At 39.5% G+C, this 22,093-nt stretch overlaps 1 protein-coding gene across 1 annotated transcript; it reads right to left on the bottom strand.

Annotated features, from left to right (window-relative positions):
* Positions 1 to 1,094: 1,094 nt before the first annotated feature.
* On the bottom strand, positions 1,095 to 21,042 carry LOC123914933. The gene is made up of 3 exons (XM_045966096.1): positions 20,760 to 21,042; positions 6,110 to 8,770; positions 1,095 to 5,874 (listed from the first exon to the last, which is right to left on the bottom strand). The coding sequence occupies exons 1-3, from the start codon at positions 20,781 to 20,783 to the stop codon at positions 2,395 to 2,397; spliced, it is 6,165 nt and encodes a 2,054-aa protein (XP_045822052.1). The 5' UTR covers positions 20,784 to 21,042; the 3' UTR covers positions 1,095 to 2,394.
* Between the last annotated feature and the right edge of the window lie 1,051 nt (positions 21,043 to 22,093).

Raw genomic sequence — 22,093 nt, 5'->3', positions numbered from 1 at the left:
TGGATGCTTTTGGGTGAAGAAAAGTGAAGGTTTGTGTGTGTTTTGGTGGATTTCGAATTTTGCAAGAATGGTGAATTTTTGTTCTGTTCTCTCTAACTTCAGCCTCTAAAAATCCTTTTTTCTGCTCTGAAATGTTACTTCTACTTATACTAGAAAATTAGGGTTTGATTGGCCAAGAAGGGAAGGAAAAACATCATCTTTTGCTCTTGGTGGATGATTGGTTTTGTTTGGGAAAAGGTTAAAAATTGTAAGCTTGAAGTAAGGGGAGTGGAGAGTACACATGATGCAAGCGTTGTTGTTGTGCGTGAAAACATTTTGTGTTGTCTTTTTTTTTTTGATTTTTTTTTTATAATAATAACAACAATAATAATAGAAATTATTTTTTTTAAAAAAAAGGGTAGGACAAAATTAGGGTACAACAGCTGCCCCTATTTAATTGGCTTTCATCTGAGGCCATGTTGACGACAGTCTTTACATGCTCATGACGGAAGATAATTAAATACTAAAGGACTCGAATTTTGACCAGACAGCAAGAACGGACCTCTACGATGACTTCAATTACATGAGACTCTGTTTGCACTATGACCCTGATGAGACTCGTTTGAAACTCTATACTCGCACGGGCAAGACCCCAACAATCCAGCAAGACTCAGATAATACCACCCTTATCATCTTCGCCAGTAAGACTCAACTTCATGTATACAGATAAAACTCAACAACAACTCAAGGTAAGACTCAAATTACATCCACACAGGTAAGACTCATTAAAAACCTCAACATCCACAAGGTAGGACTCAATTTACACAAGTAAGACTCATCACAAACTCGACATCCACACAGGTAAGACTCATTAAAAACCTCAACATCCACAAGGTAGGACTCAATTTACACAAGTAAGACTCATCACAAACTCGACATCCACACAGGTAAGACTCATTAAAAACCTCAACATCCACAAGGTAGGACTCAATTTACACAAGTAAGACTCATCACAAACTCAACATCCACACAGATAAGACTCATTAAAAACTTCAACATCCACAAGGTAGGACTCAATTTACACCAGTAAGACTCATCACAAACTCAACATCCACACAGGTAAGACTCTATTACGTTCATATAGATGGGGCTCAATTCACATAAGACTCAAGGTTTACTTCACATAAGACTCATTCTACACTTCACATAAGACTAAATTTCCACTCATACAGATAAGACTCACTTACTTCACATAGGACTCAAAACATTCGTTTCACATAAGACTCGATCCATAATTATACATAGGGCTCAATAACATTCACTTCACATAGGACTCGAAATAACATTCACTTCACGTAGGACTCGAAATAACATTCACTTCACGTAGGACTCGAAATGCACTCATACATACACACTAGCCATCTGGGTAAACCACTATCGACGTCCTGCGAGGCAGGCAAACACACATTCGAGAAATATCATCTCGTTACCTCAAGCTAACTGGGGGAGAGGGTTAAACAACTTCTAAGCCATCGGGTTTCCACATACCATGAATTCTATATGCGAGCATGTTTATTTATGCAGAAAAACTTTTTAAGCCAAATGCATGATTTCTTTTGAGGTGTATGAATTAAAACATTAATGCACGTCATCCTTCTCGTCTCTCTACAGGTAATGCCCCTATTATCTCCTCTCACACAATACTTATTTTTTTCTTTCAAGGAACACGATCTCTTTGCTTGCTACGAGTTTGCACTGCGGGTGCAAGGTTAAAAACCGAGGATCATCTTTTCTTATAAACAAATGCCGTTTTTTCTCGGAAAAGTCTTAACTATATCCTTTTATGAGCCCTCACATTTTTTATGCACTATCAAGAAGAAAAGAATGCATTTTATGAGAAACAAGACATAAAACAAATAGACAAAAGGGATTTTATTGATGAAATATTGACCCTCGAATGGGTGTCAATACATAGGAAAGCAATTCCTATAAGAGGAGATTACTAATTTTGGGAATGGCAACAAAAACAAAAGGTCAACAACACCTCATCCACCGTTTCCCTCGTGACTTCCAACATACACAAACTTTAACCTCGAAGCTGACAATTAGACTGATCACTTCCACTTGAGCCTTCTACTATAATGCTTACGCCTCGGGTCTTCTGCCTTCTATTTTTCTCTTTTTTTTTTTTTTTTTTTTTTTTTTTTTTTTTTTTACATATCCCTAACTTTTGCCTGGATCGCCCTTTCGGGTTTTCAATCCACCGGGATCACATTTCCTTTTTTGGTGTCCCTAATTTTTGCCTAGACTGCCCTTTCAGGTTTTCAGTCTACCGGGACGCTCTCTATTGCCTAGATTGCCCTTTCGGGTTTTCAATCTAGCGAGCCTTTATTTTTTATTTCTCTTTTTTTTTTCTTAGGCATAATACTTCTTGACCACGTCAGCATTCACTGGGAGTGGAAATTCTTCTTCATCCATAGTGGCGAGGATTAAGGCTCCTCCTGAAAATGCTTTCTTCACCACGTATGGTCCCTCATAGTTAGGGGTCCATTTGCCTCGGGAATCTTTGTGGATGGGCAAGATCTTCTTCAATACTAGCTCGCCTTCTCGAAACTCACGGGGGCGCACTTTCTTGTCAAAGGCCTTGTTGCGTCGTTGTTGATACAGCTGACCATGGCAGAGTGCCGTTAAGCGCTTTTCCTCTATGAGATTCAACTGGTCAAACCTTGTTTGGGCCCACTCCGCCTCTTCTAGTTTGGTCTCCATCAACACTCTCAATGAAGGGATTTCCACCTCGACGGGGAGTACTGCCTCCATGCCATATACTAGAGAAAAAGGGGTTGCCCCGGTTGAGGTACGGATGGTCGTCCTATATCCATGCAATGCATACGGGAGCATCTCATGCCAATCTTTATACGTCTTGACCATCTTCTGAATAATCCTCTTGATATTCTTGTTGGCTGCTTCCACGGCGCCGTTCATCTGCGGTCGGTATGGCGAAGAGTTATGGTGTTCAATCTTGAAACCATCGCATAATTCTTTCACTAACTTGTTGTTTAGGTTTGACCCATTATCTGTGATAATTTTGTTAGGAATCCCGTAACGATAAATTATTTCTTTCTTGATGAATCGGGCTACTACTTGTTGTGTCACATTCGCATATGAAGCTGCTTCAACCCATTTGGTGAAGTAATCAATAGCGACCAAGATGAACCTGTGTCCGTTAGAAGCTTTCGGCTCAATCATTCCAATTACATCAATGCCCCACATAGAGAACGGCCAAGGTGCCGTTAATACATTCAACGGGTTTGGTGGCACATGCACCTTGTCGGCATATATTTGGCACTTATGACATGTTTTGACATAACGGTAGCAGTCTGCTTCCATGGTCAGCCAATAATACCCTGCCCTCAAGATCTTCCTTGCCATTGCATGCCCATTGGCGTGAGTCCCGAAAGTTCCTGCATGGATTTCTGCCAGAAGATGATCCGCTTCTTGTCGGTCTACACATCTAAGCAACACCATGTCATAGTTTCTTTTGTAGAGTACTTCCCCATCTAAGAAGAACTGTGTGGCCAACCTTCTCAATGTCTTTCTGTCATTGATTGACGCGCCTTCGGGATATTCTTGTTTTTCCAAATATCGTTTGATATCATGGAACCATGGTTTGTCATCATATTCCTTTGAAGCCACTGTGCACACAGCTGGTTCATCCTTACGTTCCAATACTATGAGAGGCGCTTCGTTGTGGAACCTTACTTTGTACATTGAAGATAATGTAGCTAAAGCGTCGGCCACCTGATTCTCTTCCCTTGGAATGTGATGGAAAGTGATCTCATCAAAGTACCCTGCTAGCTTCTTGACTTGAGTGCAATATGGGATTATCTTTGGGTGTCGTGCTTCCCATTCTCCTTTTACTTGACAGATGACTAACGCTGAGTCTCCATATACTTCTAAGATTTTGATCCTTAGATCGATGGCTGCCTCGAGACCCATGATGCAGGCTTCATATTCTGCTATGTTGTTTGTACACTCAAAACACAATCTGGCTGCAAGAGGTCTATACCCACCTCTTGGTGATATCAAAACTGCCCCGACTCCGTGCCCCATGGCATTGGAAGCTCCATCGAAGACTAGTTTCCAACGAGCGCCTGGTTCGGGCCCTTCTTCATCTCCTATAACTTTCTCTAAGATCATGACATCTTCATCAGGAAAATCGGATGGAACCGGCTGATGCTCTTCTAGAGGTTGGTGAGCAAGATACTCCGCCAACACACTTCCTTTGATTGCCTTTTGAGCGACATACTGGATATCGTACTCAGACAGCAACATCTGCCAGCGCGCAATCTTTCCGGTAACGGCAGGTTTTTCAAAGATGTACTTGATAGGATCCATCTTGGAAATCAAATGCGTAGTGTGAGTTAGCATGTACTGCCTTAGACGTCGGGCAGCCCATGCTAGCGCGCAACAGGTCTTCTCGAGGGCAGTGTACCTTGACTCACAATCTGTGAATTTCTTGCTTAGGAAATAGATGGCATGCTCCTTTTTACCGGTTTCATCTTGTTGACCCAACACACAACCCATTGAATCTTCAAGCACGGTCATGTACATTAAGAGCGGCCTACCGGGCACAGGTGGAATCAGAACGGGCGGCTCTTGCAGATATTCCTTGATCTTATCAAATGCCTTTTGACAGTCGTCATTCCATTCAACAGCTTGATCCTTCCTTAATAACTTGAAGATTGGTTCACAGGTAGACGTGAGATGCGAGATGAAGCGGGCGATATAATTCAGTCTTCCCAAGAAACCACGCACCTCCTTTTCAGATTTGGGCGCAGGCATTTCTTGTATAGCCTTAACCTTATCTGGGTCTACCTCAATTCCTCTTTGGCTGACTATGAACCCTAACAGTTTTCCTGATCTGACCCCGAATGTACATTTGTTAGGATTCAGTCGCAATTTGAACTTCCTTAAACGTGCGAACAACTTACGCAGGTGGACCAGGTGCTCTTCTTCTCCTTGAGACTTGGCAATCATATCATCCACGTACACCTCTATCTCCTTGTGAATCATATCATGAAAGAGGGTCACCATCGCTCTTTGATATGTTGCTCCAGCATTCTTCAAACCAAAAGGCATGACTTTGTAGCAGAAAGTCCCCCACGGAGTAATGAAAGTAGTTTTTTCCATATCTTCAGGATTCATCTTGATCTGATTATATCCGGAGAAACCATCCATGAAAGAAAACACTGAGGACTGAGCGGTATTATCCACCAACACATCTATGTGGGGCAACGGGAAGTCATCCTTTGGACTTGCTCGGTTCAAGTCTCGGTAATCCACACACATTCGTACCTTGCCATCTTTCTTTGGGACAGGTACAATGTTGGCAACCCATTGCGGGTACTTGGCCACAGTTAGAAATCCTGCATCAAATTGCTTCTTCACTTCTTCTTTGATCTTGAGAGCCATATCAGGTCTTGTTCTTCTCATCTCCTGTTTTACAGGTGCACATTCAGGCTTGAGTGGGAGCTTGTGCACAACTATGTCGGTATCCAATCCTGGCATATCTTGATAAGACCAAGCAAACACATCGACGTATTCTTGCAACAAACTGACCAAATCCTTCTTCACATCTTCTTGCAATGATGCCCCTACTTTGACCTCTTTTACATCTGACTCGCTCCCCAAGTTGATTGTCTTAACTTGCTCTTGATGCGGCTGAATGGCCTTTTCTTCTTGTTTCAACAGGCGAGCTAGTCCTTCAGGAAGTTCACAATCATCCTCGTCAACTCCTTCGGCTTGGTTTACCGGATGTTCGAAGTCAAAAGGGAAACTAGCGGGGTAGGTTTCAACGGGTATTTCTATGGATCTGCATGAGGATGTTTTCATTTTTTAGGAAACAATGCAAACTGAACAAAAGCTTAAACTGTAAAAGTCTCTCTTTTTTTTTAGAAAAGAGTTGCCATTTTGAAAAACATGGAGCGAAAAACAAAAAGTTCTTATTCAACATAAAATGCACTTTTATTCATGATAAACTTTTAAAACAAGAGGGGCCCTTTAAAAGATATTCATTTGCCTTGGGCAGAGCAAATGTATTTTCATTTTCTTAAGAAGAACAGGCATATTACTTAAAAGAAACTTCAGAAATCTCCTCGGCCTTCCAATTGTTGAGGGGCTCTTCATTAGCACAGCTGCGCACTAGGTTAGGTGCATCTTCCTCATTATCCCCAATCATGTTCACTTGCTCTTTGTTGTTGAACTTCGCACTGCGAAACATTTCTTGGAGGGAACGACCACCCTTGTAGTTAGAACTGGTCGATCCCTTTGTTGATGGTCGATATCCTAGCCCAAAGCGATCCTTCTTTTCTTGAACCACAGGCACCTTCCCCCAACCCTCTAGACTTGCTTCGTCCAATGCTTCCTTCATTGCTTGCCATGAAGTGAAGGCAGGTTTAGCTTTCTTCTTTCGCTTCATGGTGACAGTTGCGACCTCCAGAGCCTGAAACGGAATTTCCACTGCTTGCTCATCTTCCTCAATGTACTGAAAGGCGGACAGATGACTCACTATAATATCCTCTTGACTGGATACTATGATGATCTTGCCGTTGGACATGAACTTGAGCTTTTGATGTAGGGTGGATGTGACAACGCCAGCCGAATGAATCCATGGTCTTCCAAGGAGGCAACTATAAGCAGGATTAATATCCATGACTTGGAAAGTGATTGTGAAGAGCTGGGGACCAACCAAAACTGGAAGGTCTATCTCTCCCATGACCGTCCTTTCCGAGCCATCGAAGGCTTTGACAACAAGTGTGCTAGGCCTCATTACTGCCCCTTCGCTGTTTAACTTATCGAAGGTCCTCTTGGGCATGACATTCAGGGACGAACCATTATCTATCAATACTTTGGACAAGATGTTGCCCAAACACTTGACAGATATATACAATGCCTTGTTGTGGTCACAACCTTTGGCTGGTAATTCTTCATCATTAAACCCGAGATATCTGCTTGAAGCGATGTTGGCTATTATCCCGTCAAATTGATTCACGGTGACGTCTTTCTCAACATGGGCTTCTCCCAACACTTTCATTAAGGCATTCCTATGGATTTCTGAGGATAGCAATAATGATAGCATAGAGATTTTACACGGAGTTTGCCCTAACTGATCAACCACTTGATAATCACTCTTGCGAATGATCTTTAAAAATTCTTCGGCATCCCCTTTAGGTGCCACCTTATGGGGCTGCTCTTTACCCATCTCTTCTACATGCTTCCCTTTAGCTAGATCCAACAGGGGCTTCTCAATAACCTTGCTTGACTGATCATGAGAAAAGATCCTCCCACTTCTTGTCATCCCTCCTATCCCCGCAATGCTGTCAACGGAGGGATTTTCAAGTGTTACTTGCTCTTGGCCCATGGAAACAGTAGGTTGATAATTCCATGGTACTTTTTGAGTGCTCTCGAATGGAAAAGACTTAGGCACCCTGAAGACTAGTGGGTGGACCTCCTTATTTGGTATAGGGGCCCTTTTGAATGGGATCTCAATTGGCGTGAAGTCTTCTAATGCCGCAATGACAGGGTTTACTACTGAGTAGCCAATCTGGACCAAGCCTTGATCCATCAACTGTTGTAAACACATCCTCATCTTCTTACAATTCTCAGGTTTCCTTGCACACTCTTCACAGTCAGAGTGCATCATCTCGAATTCTTCATAACCAATTAGCTTTTCTCTAACTACGGCTAATGGAGTTCGGATCTTAGAAACTTCATTTATCAATTGAATTCCTCCATCATCCTCCACAGTATTCACAGATGGGCCAGCATGGCCAGGCAGCGGATTGGTCTTCACATTGGGTCCCTCCTCCTTAAAGGTTAACAGCTTCTGATCAATCAACTCTTGTACCTTGTACTTAAAGGCTTTGCAATTTTCAATAGTATGCCCAAGTGCCCCAGAGTGGTAATCGCACTTGACATCACTCTTAAAATGAGCTGGGTAAGGAGGTACTACCGGTGGAAGCTGCTTTAGCTCTATCATCCCTTTTTGTAGCATATAAGGGAGGATTTGACCGTATGGCACAGGCACACGGTCTAATTGCACAACCCTCTTTTCAAAGTTGTTTCGGCCATTAGATTGGTTCCTTTGTTGTGGTTGTGGAGGAACCATTGCCGAGTATGATATTTGAGCTGGTGCACTTGTGGTGATGGCATTAGTTTCCTCCTCCTTCTTCCTTGGATTCGCATTGAAGGACCTCCTTCCACCAGTCTGATCCTTAGTGAACTTCTGAATCTTTCCATTCTTAATTCCTGCTTCCACACGCTCTCCTATGATGACCAAATCTGCGAAATTGGATGAAATACTCCCTATCATTTTTTCATAGTAGGGTCCTTGCAGAGTGCTCATGAAAGTGTCTACCAATTCGCGATCCATCAAGGGAGGTTGGACTTGAGCGGCCAACTCCCTCCAACGCTGGGCATATTCCTTGAATGCTTCATTACTCCTTTGAGACAGGTTTTGTAGTTGCATGCGGTTGGGAGCAATATTCAGATTGTAACTGTATTGAGTAAGGAAAGCATCCACAAGATCTTTCCAAGTTTTGATCTGAGCTCTTTCCAATTGCATGTACCAATCAAATGAAGCTCCACTTAAACTGTCTTGGAAGATGTGAATGAGCAGTTTTTCATTCGAAGCATGAGCAGCCATCTTGGTATAGAACCTCTTGATGTGGATTTTTGGACAGCCAGTGCCCTTGTACTTATCAAAATCTGGGGCTTTGAACTTTGGTGGGACCTGAAGGTGTGAAAACACAAGAAGGGGGGGGTTGAATTGTGTTTTAGCCAAGTTAAAACTTTTTCAAGTTCTTAACTCAACTACGTTAGCAGCGGATAAATAACACAAACAAAAGCAAGATAGAGAGAGAGAGAGATCACACAAGCAATTTATACTGGTTCCTCTCACAAAACGAGAGTAGTCCAGTCCCCTTGCACTTCCAAGGGATTTCACTATAATCACACAAGATTACACCTGCTCAAGCACACAAGCAAGAGACTTCTCAACAATGCTCAAGCACACAAGCTTAAGACTTCACACTTAAGCACACAAGCTTAAGTTTCCTCAAGTAATAGTAAAGTATATAAAAATATACAAGTGCTCTTAAATGAACCTAAAGAGAGCAAATACAATTAGTACAGAGTATTTGACTAAAGTGCAAAAACACTTGATGAGAGGTTCAGAGCTTGTATACACAGAGTTCAGAGTTTGTTCAGCGCACGTTCAATCCTTGATAATTGTATATCTATTGCAGCTTATCCTTCTAGTATATATATCACCAGAAAAGAGTCGTTGCAAAAAGAACCGTTGGAGTTGATAATCTTTTGTCTTCAAGCAGTCTGTCTTGATGCAGTTTGGTTGTATTCAAAACTAAGAAAGAGTTTCAGGTACTTTGACTACAGCAGAGAAGACTTTCCTTATTCAGCTAACAAAACTGAAGACCCACGTTCTCAAGTTAGAACAGACAAACAGAGGGTAGCTGAACTGATCAGGCTTGAAAGGTCCTTTTCTTCATTGGTAGAAGAGTTGACTTGCAAAGGGAATCTTCACAGATATCAAAATGATCTTCAGAGGTTGATGACGCTTTAGTCACTCAAGAAGTTCTGAAGACTTCATCCTCTGAAGGTTGTAACTTCTGAAGTCCAACATCTTCTGAGCGCTTGTGAACTTCTGAATTCACATCCTCTGAACTTCACTCAGAGCTTATATGATGCTTATATCTGCGCACTTAAAATAAATTTTTAGTCCTTCCAATTGTTAATTAATACTTTGTTATCATCAAAACCTTTATAGATTTAGGGGCAAACATTTTTAAATCAATTTTGTTCCAACAATCTCCCCCTTTTTGATGATGACAAACATCAGTATTAATTGACAATTGTTGTTAAATTAACTTATCATGTTTCTCTTAGGTTTATGAGGTTTGCAAGCTCCCCCTAAGATTGATACTTCATAAAGTCTGAACTTTATGTTTTATCCATGATATTTTAATTTAGTATAAGATTAAGATGGTTTAAAATAAAACAAATTTCATATCTTTCTTCAGAGTGAGAGGTTTGCAAGCTCTCCCCCTAAGTCTCATAAGGCTAAGTTAAAATTGCACTCTTAACTTATCCTTACTTATGAAATTTATTTCAGTTTCAACTAACTTAGTCTCCACCTTGAAATACGTAAAACAACTTAAAAGTAACAACTTTTAACTTAACGGATAAAAGCGAGATAAAAGTGTGGTTTCAGTTTTGAACTTATCACTTATCAATTAATGCGTAACTACTCTCCCTTTTGTCATTATCAAAAAGTAAAACAAAGTTATATAACCAAGACAGTCAAAGAAAAAGAGTGGTTGTTACAAAGGTGAATTAATTTCAAAAACGAAAACCAACGCGCTCAAAGGTTTATAAAAAGGTGAACGAGTTAACATGCCTGCTTCACGTAAAAACAAGAATAAACAAGTGAAGCAAGAGAGATTGGGAATAATGAAAAGATTTAGTTTACGCATCGCAGAGTTTAAGAGAAAGAAAGAAGACGAAAAACGCGAAGAAGATGAGAAGAATAAAGAAGACAACAAGAAACCACAAGATGCTGAGATAATAATCATCTCATCAGATTCTGAAGCTGAAGAGAATGAAGATGATGCTGACTATGTTGAGTTCTTGGCTAGCTATGTTCCAGAAGAGGAACAAGAAGAAGAAGAAGAAGAAGAACAAAACCCAGATCCCATAGAAATATCATCAGATGATGCTGAGGAGAAATCAGAGATTTCTTCTGAGTTTTATCCATCTGATTAGGATTAGGTTGTCTTTTTCTTTTTCTTTTTACCAATGTACTCAACATTGTTAGAGCATTAATAAAAATTTTCGTTAAAAAGCATCTGGTGTTCTTATGTTCTTATTTATCAAAGAAAATATAAATATCAAGTGAACATGAAAGAAGTAATCAAGCAAAACATAAACAAAACAACTTGAAATAGATAAACCAGAAAAAGTGTTCAGAAGATAAACAAGAAAATAAAAAGAAAGCTTAAAACAAGTGCATAGAATCCTAGGGTTTCTTAAGAAAGGCTAAGAGCTGGTCGAATTTGTCATTCAGAGATCCCACGTTGGAAACCAGACCATCCACTTTGGATTCCAAGTTGAGGTGAGCTGTCCTTTGCCTTTCCAAACCTTCTTGCTGCTCCCTCAGAGCTTCTTGAAAGATCTGCAACTGATCAGCCACAACAGGAGCTTGATCTTGAACCAAAGGCGCTTGTTCTTCAACCAAAGGTGCCTTGCCTTTATCAGAGGGTTCACCTTCCTCTGGGTAATCAATCATCAGGACATCATCCTGGTTCAGCACATTCAGTACATCCTCTTCTGTGGCATCCTCATTATGTAGCTCATTTGCCAACTCGGCAACTCTAGCAGCAGCTTCTTCCAGACGTTCATTCTCAATCCGTTGATCCTCAAGACGTTGCAAAATAGTAGAATCAACCCAGCAATCCTTGAATGCAGACAGACGCCTCACAGCAGCAGATATAGCGGCAAGCTTAGCACGCTCATGTTCTTCATGATTGAACGGCATTAACCTCTTTAACTCAGCCCTAGCCAAACTGTCCCTCATGAAGCTTATCACATCCAGATCCCTCTTACCAACAACAGCCTTAATTTCTTCAGCAGCATCATCCAAAGCATTGCAAATCCTTGCCTTAATGCTTGACACTTCTAGGTCCACATCAGAAGGACAAACTAAGAACCTGTCCTTTATCTTAGATAATCTACGTAAGTCATCATGAAACTGAGTGGATAGATTACAAAAAGGGTTAGATGATGAGGGTGAAGGATTGGGAATGGTAGAGAGATTAGGTGTTTCAGTAGCAGGGTTGTCAATAATCACAACTTCTGCATCTGAAGGCTTGGGAGCACAAGTGTGAATACGCTCAGGGGAAGCATGTTCAGCACTTGGGTTAGGATGGGGTTCAGGGGTTGGTTCAGATGATGAGATGTCAGAAGTTGATTCAGGGTAAATATGTTCAGGAGATGGTTCAGGAGATTTATGTTCAGGGGTTGGTTCAGGAGCAATTTGTTCAGGGGTTGGGTTAGGAGAGGGTTGTTTGATAGGAGAGGTTGGTTCAGCATTTGGAATATCTGGTTGAGGTTCAGATGGTGGAATGTCAGGTGATAGTTGTTGTGGTTGAGGTAGAGATGATTTTGGTTTAGGAGATGAGCTAGATTTGTGGGTTTCATGAGAAAGAGGTTGATTATTGAGAGGGTCAGGGCTCATATGTTTTTCGAGTTCAGAAAGAGGGTTATCAGAGGTTGGAATAATTGTGGGTTCAGGAAGTATAGTCCTAAGTGGTTTAGTATAACCTATTCCAATTTCAGCTTCATTAAAGATGTACTTAGTAGACTTACCTTTACCTTTAGGAGTAGGAGCAGGTCTTTTCCTCAAACGAGCAGCCAGAGACTCTTCATCAGATTCAGTTTCTGATTCAGAGGATTCACTTTCTTCACTTTCCTCTTTATCATCAACAATGATAGGCTCCTTTGATGATGGTGCAGCAGCTTTTCCAGTCAAAGCTTCATGTTTCCTCTTTGTTCTTTGCTCAGCAGTAGCTTCTTCTACCTTAACCTTCTTCTGAGCCAGAAGATCTGGTTTTTCTTGTTCAGCTTTCCTCTTTGGTTTCCTCTTAGGATTATACATGTTTACAGGAGCTGGAGGAACCATACTTCTATCAACAACAAATCCTTCTTGTCTGAGCACTTCCAAATAGTCCTGAATGATGTGCTCAGCATCAGCTTCTGAGATAACTGGATATCCATCCACATACAGACGATCTTCAAGATTGGCTGTAAACTCTTGTGGAGGTGGAACCACTTTGGATGAGATGAGACGCATCTTGGTGAGGAAGCTGGCATTCAGAATTTCAGGAGTAAATTTCTTTTCAACAAGTTCCGGATGAAACTTCTTCAGATTCTCAACAACATGACCTTGATATAGAAGGTCTGAGAGTAATCTTGGATAGGCTATAGCTGTCTTCCTCTGAGATTTGCTTAAGAAGATTGCCTCACAGATCCTCTCAAAGAAATATTCTCCCAGATTCACCTTCATTTCTTTCAGAAGAAAGTAGATCAGATGACGATGAGTCCAGGAAATGGTATCAGTACCACCAACTCTTGGACTGATAGAAACCTAATTTGCTTTCCAGTGAATTCCAATAAACCCATTTCTTTCCTAGATTTACCTTTTAAACTAGGATTTCTCTCAATAGCAGCATGTTCTTCTTCCTTAGCTTCATGCTTGTCAAAGACCTTAGCTTTCATCCAGAATTTCTTCAAGAGATCTGGGTAAATAGGACCATTTAACATGCTGAAGTACTTATCCCAACCTTGAGCGGAGAAGTAATGTTTCACATCAAACCCATTTGCCTTAATACTGTCAAAGTCGATCATCTTTTCAGAAAGAAATATGAGCTCAGATTCTGGAAATTCCATCTCGTTCCCAACAATCTGAAGGTTCTTGAACATAAACGGTGGAATCTTTGTTGAAGAAGATGACGAAGGTCCGGCCATTGTTGGAGATTAGGGTAGGGTTTGGAAAACTAACGAGAGAGAAAGAAAGTGTGTTGGAGGTTCAGAGAGAATATGAAAGTGTAGGTTGTGAAAGTGAATAGTGTGCAAGTGTATTGTGTAAGTTTATTTAAATGAGTACAGTTAACATGAAAATAGCAAATTTGGGAAGTTACGCTAATTGACAGAAAGTTGAATACCAAAAATCATCATTAACCACCCACTACCTGACACACGTAGACCACGTGCAGAAATTTACTCGGTAACTGCTATTTTAATGGACAACTGTTCAGCAGTGAATACTAAACGTTTCCCACTTAAATAGTTCAGAGCCTCTGAGTTATTTAAAATTCTCTATCAGAGTCAAGTACTTCAGAGCTTGTGTTTCAGATGTTTTGAATCATAAGTTCTGATATACATAACCTCTTACACTTTAAAAGCCAAAAAAAATTTTCATTCAGAGATTGAAAACATGTTCAGATGTTTCTTTATAAAATCAAATCTTTCAACAGGTAAGGCTTTAGTAAATATGTCAGCCCATTGATTTTCAGTATCAACAAACTTAATATCTATAATGCCTCTCTGAACATAATCTCTGATAAAATGGTGTTTAATTTCAATATGTTTGGCTCTAGAGTGTAGAATAGGATTTTTAGATAAATGAATGGCTGCAGTATTATCACAATATAAAGGAATATTGTTACTGCTTACCTGATAATCTTCTAACTGATATTTTAACCAGAGTAGTTGTGTACAACACTTAGCTGCTGAAATGTATTCTGCTTCTGCTGTAGACAAAGCTATAGTAGTTTGTCTCTTACTAGCCCAGGAGATAAGATTTTCACCAACAAATTGACAATTGCCACTTGTGGATTTTCTTTCAATTTTATCTCCAGCATAGTCAGCATCACAGAATCCATTTAGCACATAATCATTGGATTTCTTATAGAGAAGTCCAAGATTAGTTGTTCCTTTCAGATACCTAAATATTCTCTTTACAGCAGTAAGATGAGACTCTCTAGGATCTGACTGGAATCTTGCACATAAGCATACACTGAATAAAATATCTGGTCTAGAGGCTGTCAGATAGAGTAAGGAACCAATCATACCTCTGTAGACCTTTTGATCTACTTTTCCTTCATCATCTGACTTGCTCATGTTGGTAGTTGAGTGCATAGGAGTGTTCATTATCTTGCAGTCATCTAGATTGAACTTCTTCAGAAGTTCCTTGGTATATTTTGATTGATGAACATAAGTTCCTTCCTTCTTCTGATTGATTTGAATTCCAAGAAAGAATTTCAATTCTCCCATCATGCTCATTTCAAATTCATCCTGCATTATCTTAGAAAAATTCTTGCACAAGGAAGCATTAGTTGAACCAAAAATAATATCATCAACATAAATTTGAATGATTAAAATGTCTTCTTTGGTTGTTTTTCTAAAGAGTGTGCAGTCAACCTTTCCTTTTTCAAAACCTTTTTCAAGAAGGAAATTACTGAGTCTATCATACCAAGCTCTTGGAGCTTGTTTCAGACCATACAGTGATTTCTTCAATTTAAAAACATGTTCTGGGTTTGAGACATCTTCAAAACCAGGAGGTTGCTTAACATACACTTCTTCAGAAATAAAACCATTTAAGAAGGCACTTTTAACATCCATCTGATACAATGTTATTCCATGATTAACAGCATAAGATAGAAGTAACCTGATTGCTTCAAGTCTAGCAACTGGTGCAAAGGTTTCAGTATAATCAATCCCCTCTTGTTGACTATAACCTTGTGCAACCAATCTAGCCTTGTTTCTTACCACTTCACCTTGTTCATTCAGCTTGTTTCTGAATACCCATTTTGTTCCAATAATGTTCTTGTGTGAAGGTTTAGGCACTAGAGTCCATACATCATTCCTTTGAAATTGATTCAGCTCTTCTTGCATTGCTACAATCCAAGCATCATCTTTCAGAGCTTCATCAATCTTTGAAGGTTCCATCATTGAGATAAGACCAACTAATGATTCCTCATTTCTCAGTTGAGATCTTGTCTTCCTTGGACTATCCTTGTTGCCTAATATCAGTTCCTCTGGATGTGATGATTTGTATTTGAAAGTATTTCTTGGGGACTCATCATCTTCAGACTCATCAACATCAGGTTCAGCAGTTGCTTCAGCTCTTTGTTGTTCAGAGTCTGTAGGAACTGTTATATTCAGAGGTTCTTCAGAGAATGGATGTTCTGAATAGTTTGGAATATCCGAATATTGATCCTCTGATACCTGAAATCTAGACAAACCTTCCACAAGCTCTGACACTTGGTCAGGCTCTTTGTCATCAAATTTGACATGCATAGTTTCTTCCACAGTATGTGTTTCAGAAATATACAGTCTGTATGCTTTTGAGCGTTCAGAGTATCCTATAAAGATACCCTTATAACCTCTAGCATCAAATTTCTTTAGATGGACTTTGTTGTTTAAGATATAACATGTACATCCAAACTGATGAAAATAAGAAATGTCAGGTTTTCTTCCTTTGAACAATTCATAAGCAGTTTTGTTCAATTTAGATCTGATATAGATTCTATTTTGAACATAACATGCTGTGTTTACAGCTTCTGCCCATAAAAATTTTGCTACATTAGTTTCATGCATCATGGTTCTGGCCATTTCTTGCAGAGTTCTATTCTTCCTTTCAACAACCCCATTTTGTTGAGGAGTTCTAGGAGAAGAGAATTCATGCAGAATGCCATATTTTTCACAAAAGTTTTCAAAAGGTTCATTTTCAAATTCTCCACCATGATCACTTCTAACTTTTAAAATGGTGTAGCCTTTTTCATTTTGAATTTGTTTGCAGAAGATGCTAAACTCATCATAAGCTTCATCTTTTGTTCTTAGGAATTTTACCCAAGTCCATCTACTGTAATCATCAACAATTACTAATCCATACTTCTTTCCATTGATAGAGGCAGTGTGAACTGGCCCAAAAAGATCAATGTGAAGAAGTTCCAATGGTCTTGAGGTAGAAACAATGTTTTTAGGTTTAAAAGATGATTTTGTAATCTTTCCTTTTTGACAAGAACCACAAAGTGTGTTTGAGTGATATTTGATTTTAGGTAAACCTCTGACAAGGTCAAGCTTGCTAAGCTTAGAGATCAATCTCCAGTTAGCATGGCCTAACCTCTTATGCCAGACCCATTTTTCTTCACTCAAAGTCAAAAGACACATCACTTTTTGTTCATTCAAATCAGAAAGATTAATTTTATAAACATTGTTCTTTCTAAGACCTTTGAATATAATGGAATTATCAGATTGTTTGGTTACAGTACATGATTCCTTATTAAAAATGACTACATAACCATTGTCGCAAAATTGACTTATGCTCAATAGATTATGCTTAAGTCCATCAACTAACCAAACATCATTAATAGATAGGGAAGAATTACCTACTGTACCTGTACCTATTATCTTTCCTTTTTGATTACCTCCAAAGCCAACAGATCCTCCTTCTTTCATAGTTAGCTTGGAAAATAGTTGTTTGTCACCAGTCATATGCCTTGAACATCCACTATCCAAATACCATGAATGATTCATGATACTTCTTTGAGTGGCAGGCTGTATGAGAAACAACTTTAATCATTGCGATAGAACTCTTCATCAAGGTTAATGATAAAGTCATCCCAATATTCTTCCTCTTCATTGTCCAAGTTTTGATTGTTAACTTGAGAACTTGTCAACCATGTGTCTAGGACATAAGCCCTTCTTCCTTTGCATAGGACTTGTTTCCATACTTTAGGTAAGACATATCCTTTCCTAGTTGGTAAATCTGAATGGTACATAATTTCAGCTTTTGGTACCCATCTTCTGGGTCCACGCTTGTTAGTCCACAAATGCTTATTATATTGTCTAGTGTTAGAGAAAGATCTTGGTTTGGAATAATAACCTTTTTGACACCTTTTCTTTGTTTGAAATCTGTTATTGTTCCAAGATTTGGATTGTTTATGATTCCAGGGTTTGTATTTATCATCAATCCCATGTTCTGATTGATTGTATCTACTGACTCTAGAATCATAAATAATCTGAGTCTTGTACTTCATCTGAGATTTGGAGTTTGAATTTTTTCTTTTAAAAACTTCTGATGTTTTAGAATGACTAGCTTCAGGTACTGAAGTTCCTTTGAATCCAGAATTTGAAGTCTCAGATGTTGAAGCTTTCAGAACTTCTGAACTAATGTTCTCAGGTTCTGAACAACCTCTATCTTCTGAACTCTTCTTTCCAGATCCTGAGGGACTAGGTTCCTCTGAGCTGTCAGCTTCTAAATCACTCAGATCATCATTGTCATTTTCAACAATACCAGGATTCTTTCCCTCTGCACTTGGTGGAACAACATAATAAACCCAAGATTTTCCAACCTTTTTGGCAAAGGTCTTCAGCTTTGAATATGTTCTACCATATTCATAGCCAAGTCCCTCTCCTCTATGTCTCATGACATTATAAACAAGATTAGCAGCTTTGCTCTTACCAAGGTTGAGATGCACAAACTGTTGAAGAGCTATTTCCTGCTCATCAATAGGTTTGTGACAAACAGCACAACCCTTTTCAAAGTCATTTACTCTATTCAGAGTTTCTTGATACAGACCTTGAAAGTGTTCTGCTTGTTCAGTCAGAGTGTTAAGCTTTTCTTGTAAAACTTTTTGTTTACTTAACACTCTGAGATGTTTCTCAATGACCTTGTTAAGTGCAGTTATAAGTTGAGATTTAGAGCAGTCAGAAAATACCTCATCAGTTACTTCTGAATCTGATTCTGATTCATCGTCTGAGTCTATATCTGAGTCAGTTGAAGCCATCAGGGCTAGATTTGCCTCTTCTTCTTCCTCAACTTCTTCCTCAGATGATAGCTCTTCAAAGGTAGCCATCAGACTCTTTCTCAATTTACTCTTGAATTGTTGCTTCTTTGAGCTGTATCTTTTGCTTTTGTCTTTAGCAGACATTTCTGGACAATCAGCAATAAAGTGTCCTGGCTTCTTACAGTTGAAGCAGTTCTTCTGATCATCCTTTTTGCTGACAAAATTTCTGGAGCTGTTACCTCTGAAATTTCTTTTGTTAAATCTGTTCCATTGCTGAAACTTGGTGAATAAAGCAAACTCATCCTCATTCATTTCATCCTCTTGACCATCAGCAGAAGATTCTTCTTCAATATCAAGAAGCTGAGTCTTAAGAGCCTTAGAAGTAGTCCTAGTTGACTGTAAAGCCACTGACTTGGACTTCTTCTTAGTTTCTGAGTCAGCATCCAGAACCATCTCATGGCTTCTGAGATTGCTTATCAGAGCTTCAAGACTCAGAGTCTTGAGATTTTGAGCTTCCTCTATTGCAGTGACCTTAGGTCTCCAAGCAATAGGAAGACTTCTCAGAATCTTCTGAACATGATCATAGGTGGAATAACTTCTCTTAAGAGCTTTAAGACCAGATACAAGGATTTGAAACCTTGTAAACATAGTCTCAATGTTTTCATCTTGTTGCATAGTGAATAGTTCATATTGCCTTATCAAAAGACTAGCTTTAGCCTCTTGAACCTTTTCATTACCATCATAGGTAGCACACATAGAATCAAAGATAGATTTAGCAGTAGACTTGTCCTCTATTCTGACATAATCTTCATGTCTAATAGCACCAACAACAATGTCCTTTACTCTATGATGCTTAGTGTAGGTTTTTAAGTTAGCTGGTGTGAGTAACTTTCTATGCTCAATGGACAACCTTCCATGTTCATTTAAGTTTTCAAAAGTTACTCGCAGCTCAACCAAATCCCACAACTCATGATCAATAGCAGTAATATTGCTATACAGTCTTTCCTTCCACCACTCAAATAATGATGCATCACCATTGAATATAGGGGCTTTTCTATTGCCACTATGTTCATGTGATTCATTACTTAAGTAGTCATAACCAAAGGCATTTCTAGGACCACCACCAGCACCACTGGCCTCACCGGCTTCACCGGTTGTTCTAGTACTACTATCGTCTCCTCCAGACATAGTGTTCTCACAAGATCTTTACTGTCTCACTGTTAAGTGAAAGTAACAGACCAGGCGCTCTGATGCCAATTGAAGGTGTGAAAACACAAGAAGGGGGGGGGTTGAATTGTGTTTTAGCCAAGTTAAAACTTTTTCAAGTTCTTAACTCAACTACGTTAGCAGCGGATAAATAACACAAACAAAAGCAAGATAGAGAGAGAGAGAGATCACACAAGCAATTTATACTGGTTCCTCTCACAAAACGAGAGTAGTCCAGTCCCCTTGCACTTCCAAGGGATTTCACTATAATCACACAAGATTACACCTGCTCAAGCACACAAGCAAGAGACTTCTCAACAATGCTCAAGCACACAAGCTTAAGACTTCACACTTAAGCACACAAGCTTAAGTTTCCTCAAGTAATAGTAAAGTATATAAAAATATACAAGTGCTTTTAAATGAACCTAAAGAGAGCAAATACAATTAGTACAGAGTATTTGACTAAAGTGCAAAAACACTTGATGAGAGGTTCAGAGCTTGTATACACAGAGTTCAGAGTTTGTTCAGCGCACGTTCAATCCTTGATAATTGTATATCTATTGCAGCTTATCCTTCTAGTATATATATCACCAGAAAAGAGTCGTTGCAAAAAGAACCGTTGGAGTTGATAATCTTTTGTCTTCAAGCAGTCTGTCTTGATGCAGTTTGGTTGTATTCAAAACTAAGAAAGAGTTTCAGGTACTTTGACTACAGCAGAGAAGACTTTCCTTATTCAGCTAACAAAACTGAAGACCCACGTTCTCAAGTTAGAACAGACAAACAGAGGGTAGCTGAACTGATCAGGCTTGAAAGGTCCTTTTCTTCATTGGTAGAAGAGTTGACTTGCAAAGGGAATCTTCACAGATATCAAAATGATCTTCAGAGGTTGATGACGCTTTAGTCACTCAAGAAGTTCTGAAGACTTCATCCTCTGAAGGTTGTAACTTCTGAAGTCCAACATCTTCTGAGCGCTTGTGAACTTCTGAATTCACATCCTCTGAACTTCACTCAGAGCTTATATGATGCTTATATCTGCGCACTTAAAATAAATTTTTAGTCCTTCCAATTGTTAATTAATACTTTGTTATCATCAAAACCTTTATAGATTTAGGGGCAAACATTTTTAAAACAATTTTGTTCCAACAGGACCACCACATCTGGAACTAAGCACATGTTTGAAGCATCAAACCCGAAGGCACTAACACCTTCAATAGCCTTCAACCTTTCTTCTAAGGCCTTATACTTATCCCCTTGATCAGCCTCAAGCGTTGGTGGGGTCTGAGTAGGCTGAGCGATCTCCGAGGTATTTGGCTCGGTGTTGGCGCGAGCTCCCTGAGCGGATGGTACTTCATTCGGAACAGGGATGACAACAGGCTCTTGAGGGGGAGGTACGCCACCATCCTCTTCGGGTGGAGTGTAGCCAGAGGGAAGACCGTATTCAGGCCAGTCCACATTCGTAGCGATCGCAGCAGGCTGATGGTTGTTTACCAAAGCTTGGACAAGCTCGAGCATCTTGTCCATCTTGACTTTCATTGCGTCAACGTCCTCTCTTAAGGCCGCTTGATCCTGTCCTTCTTGATCCATGAGTCTGTGGATGTTTGCACGCGTAGGGTATGAATGTGGGGGAAGGGGCTCTTGAGCCGATTTCTTCTTGGATTTCCTCGCTATGGTGAAGGGCAAGTCTCCTGAAGTTTCGAGAAGGTATGAGTGTGTTTTTTTCGTTTTATTATTATTGAAAAAAAAAGGTAATGCATGAATGTGGGAATGCGATGCATACAAAACAAAAACATTTTTATTATCATTTTTGTTTATAGGCCTTTTATGACATAGATTTGAGAATAGGTAATCTTTTGTCAGGTGCCATTTTCTCAAATCAATGTCTTTTCTTTCCTATAAGCAACAATGAATATGCAAGAAAATCAGTTTTTGAATATCATGGTATGTGGAAGTGATGTTTAGGGTAGAGATAGTAAATCATGTGTTTGTATATGTCCCATCCCATCTCACATGTGGTTCTAGAGTTTCTCAAGGTTCCTAAGATCGTAAACCCTTATTTGAAAATATTAACATTGCAAAAACTTGCAAGACAATAATATTTCCAAATAAGGTCTCCTTTAGGTGAGGTTTACGCGTTGACTTTACAAGACAAACGCCAAGAAAGTCAACATTGCGTACCCCTCATTATGTACTAGTAGAGGCCTTCTAACGCGTTTAGGTTCTACTTTAAAAGGTCCCTAGAGTCACGGATCCCTAGAAAGATACTTGTTCCCATTACGAAATTTCGCAAGGTAACACATCCTTCGAAGGAATCTACTCTAGGCGGAGTTTTCGTATTGGTCCTCTCGAGGCACGCGCCAAGCAGGCCAATACTAAACCCCTAACTTAACTTAGTTTCTCTCGAAGCTCGGGTGTAGAGCTTTATCCACATGTAACCCAACATCACAACCCCACATATATATATAACAGATATATTTATACAAGTA

The sequence above is a fragment of the Trifolium pratense genome, linkage group LG3, assembly GCF_020283565.1.
Source record: "Trifolium pratense cultivar HEN17-A07 linkage group LG3, ARS_RC_1.1, whole genome shotgun sequence".
NCBI classification, from domain to species: domain Eukaryota; kingdom Viridiplantae; phylum Streptophyta; class Magnoliopsida; order Fabales; family Fabaceae; genus Trifolium; species Trifolium pratense.
The sequence above is the reverse complement of the archived record's forward strand: the minus strand, read 5'-3'. Positions and strand labels throughout refer to the sequence as shown.